The following is a 1,982-nucleotide window of genomic DNA, read 5'->3' on the forward strand; positions in this document are numbered from 1 at the left end:
TATCCGTCAAATCTGCCTTATTTTATTTTTTGCTGTGCTTGGGATTGAACTATGGCCTTGCACATGCTAGGAAGCACTCCACCCCTGAGTTACATCCCCAGTCCTATTTAATTCTTTTGACAAAGAACATGTACATAAGGGTATGTTGGAATTTTTTAAATGACCAAGCACATCCCAAGATACTTATTTGAATAGAATTTATTGTCTGTAGAAGTCTTGTAGCTTCAAACTTTATTGAAAGGAAATACTGATGACATCTAAATCAATCACAGTAAGACGAAAATGAAGGTAAACTTGTCACGTGGAGTCATTAGGATGGTTTCAAACTAGCCCTTCTTTCCTTTTTTCTCTCTTTGAAAATGATGTTCAGTTAATCTATATAGCCCTTTTTTTGTGTGTGTGTGTGTGTGTTTATAAAAGAATTTACTTTTAGTACATGGGTAATACCCAAGCCCTTTCCCTTTATATACAGGTGTGCTATAAGTTTCCTTAGCAGTTACCAAAAGTTCTTGTTTTTTCCTTTGGGAAGCTATGATGCTAGATTTACTTATTAAATTTGTCTAATATCTTCAAAGTTTCTTATCATAGAAATGATGTCATTTCTCAGAATTTCAAAATGTCTTGACTAAACTAAAGCCAGGGCCTCTGCTACTTTTCTAGTCTCCTGGGCACAGTTGAGGGGTCTTGGCAATATGCCCACAACCTAAAAACCTTCATATGACAACAATAAAAACCCTCAAGAACCTAGAACAGCAATTCTCTACTTGCCACCATGACCTCAACTGGTCAGCATAAGAAAAGCAGAAGTTGCACTCTAGTTAATATGCTACTTTGTTCATATCACTGGGCAGAGGGTCAGGAACCCATTTGACAGGTTCAGCTGCCCCTGTTCTTTTCCTCAAACTCCAGGATGAGACCTTTAATGTGGGACAATTTCTGATGCAGGTACTCACAACGACGCTTCTCTTTTCTGTAACTTGGGTACTGCTTTCTGAACTTTTTATACTCCTGGACTATCTTATCTTCCAGCACCCTGTGTTCTGGAGTTCCTTGCTGAACTCTCTTGATCTCTGCTCCCAGCTCTATGAACCTTTGGCTCGCAGCCCCAACACGGGCATGGAGGATACAATATTCAGCATAATCTGTCTCAAAGTCCTGCTCATAGGCCTGTTGCTGCTCTGCACTGTGGATGACCCTGTATTGCAGGAGGTAATCTGGCACCTCTTCAAGGCTTAGGGATTCAGAGTCTGCTTGAACTAAGGGACTGTGCTCCAACCTAGGCTCTGTGTCCTCATCTTTATCTTGCTCCCAGTCTTCTTCCTCTTGTAAATCCTGACTGGACAGCTCTTGGAGGGGACTTGGAGCTAGAGGCAGAGCTCTGAGCCTCTTTTCTTCTAACTCTTCAGTAGCTTCTGATGCTGGACGTTTCTTGTCCAGACGTTTCTGACTAATGGAGGAAGGCAACGCCTGATCCAACAACTCTCTGTTTGGAAGATGGGTCTGCTTCCTCACTTCCCACTGTGCCATAGCCCTTTACATAGCTAAACTAAGAGCACATTCTAAGAGCTATACCTTTAGTCATTGGCTAGAAATCAAACTTGGCTGATTTTGATGGTTGGCATGAGGAGCCCATACTCTACTGGGTCACCATCTCTGTTAGAGAAAAACACTCTGTAAAAAGAGGAAACAGGGAATGGGACAGCTCACGCCGGAAGGACCCCTCCTGCTCATTCTCCCAGTCAGAGCACAGGTGACTCCAAAATGTATCCAGACACCAGAATTATTTTTGCCCATGATAGCAAATTATCAAGAGTCCCATAAAACCATGTCATGCTAAGTCAAATAAAATAAATAACCAAGGGTGAAAAAAACATTGAGAACGTTTGGAAAATTACACAAAGAAGTTAACAAAATGGTAGATATCGTTCACTTGTATTTTTGAATTAAATTCTATAGGCATATAAAATATTAAATAAAAAGTA

The 1,982-nt window shown here is 40.7% G+C and overlaps 1 protein-coding gene across 1 annotated transcript; it reads right to left on the minus strand.

Annotated features, from left to right (window-relative positions):
* Positions 1-415: 415 nt before the first annotated feature.
* On the minus strand, positions 416-1,527 carry LOC306664029 (RNA polymerase II elongation factor ELL3-like; the record flags this gene model as incomplete). Its single annotated transcript, XM_079144709.1, has 1 exon — positions 416-1,527. One exon carries the CDS (start codon positions 1,525-1,527, stop codon positions 877-879), a length of 651 nt encoding a protein of 216 aa, XP_079000835.1. The 3' UTR covers positions 416-876.
* Between the last annotated feature and the right edge of the window lie 455 nt (positions 1,528-1,982).

Source organism: Sciurus vulgaris (assembly GCF_902686455.1).
Source record: "Sciurus vulgaris genome assembly, chromosome: 6".
NCBI classification, from domain to species: Eukaryota; Metazoa; Chordata; class Mammalia; order Rodentia; family Sciuridae; genus Sciurus; species Sciurus vulgaris.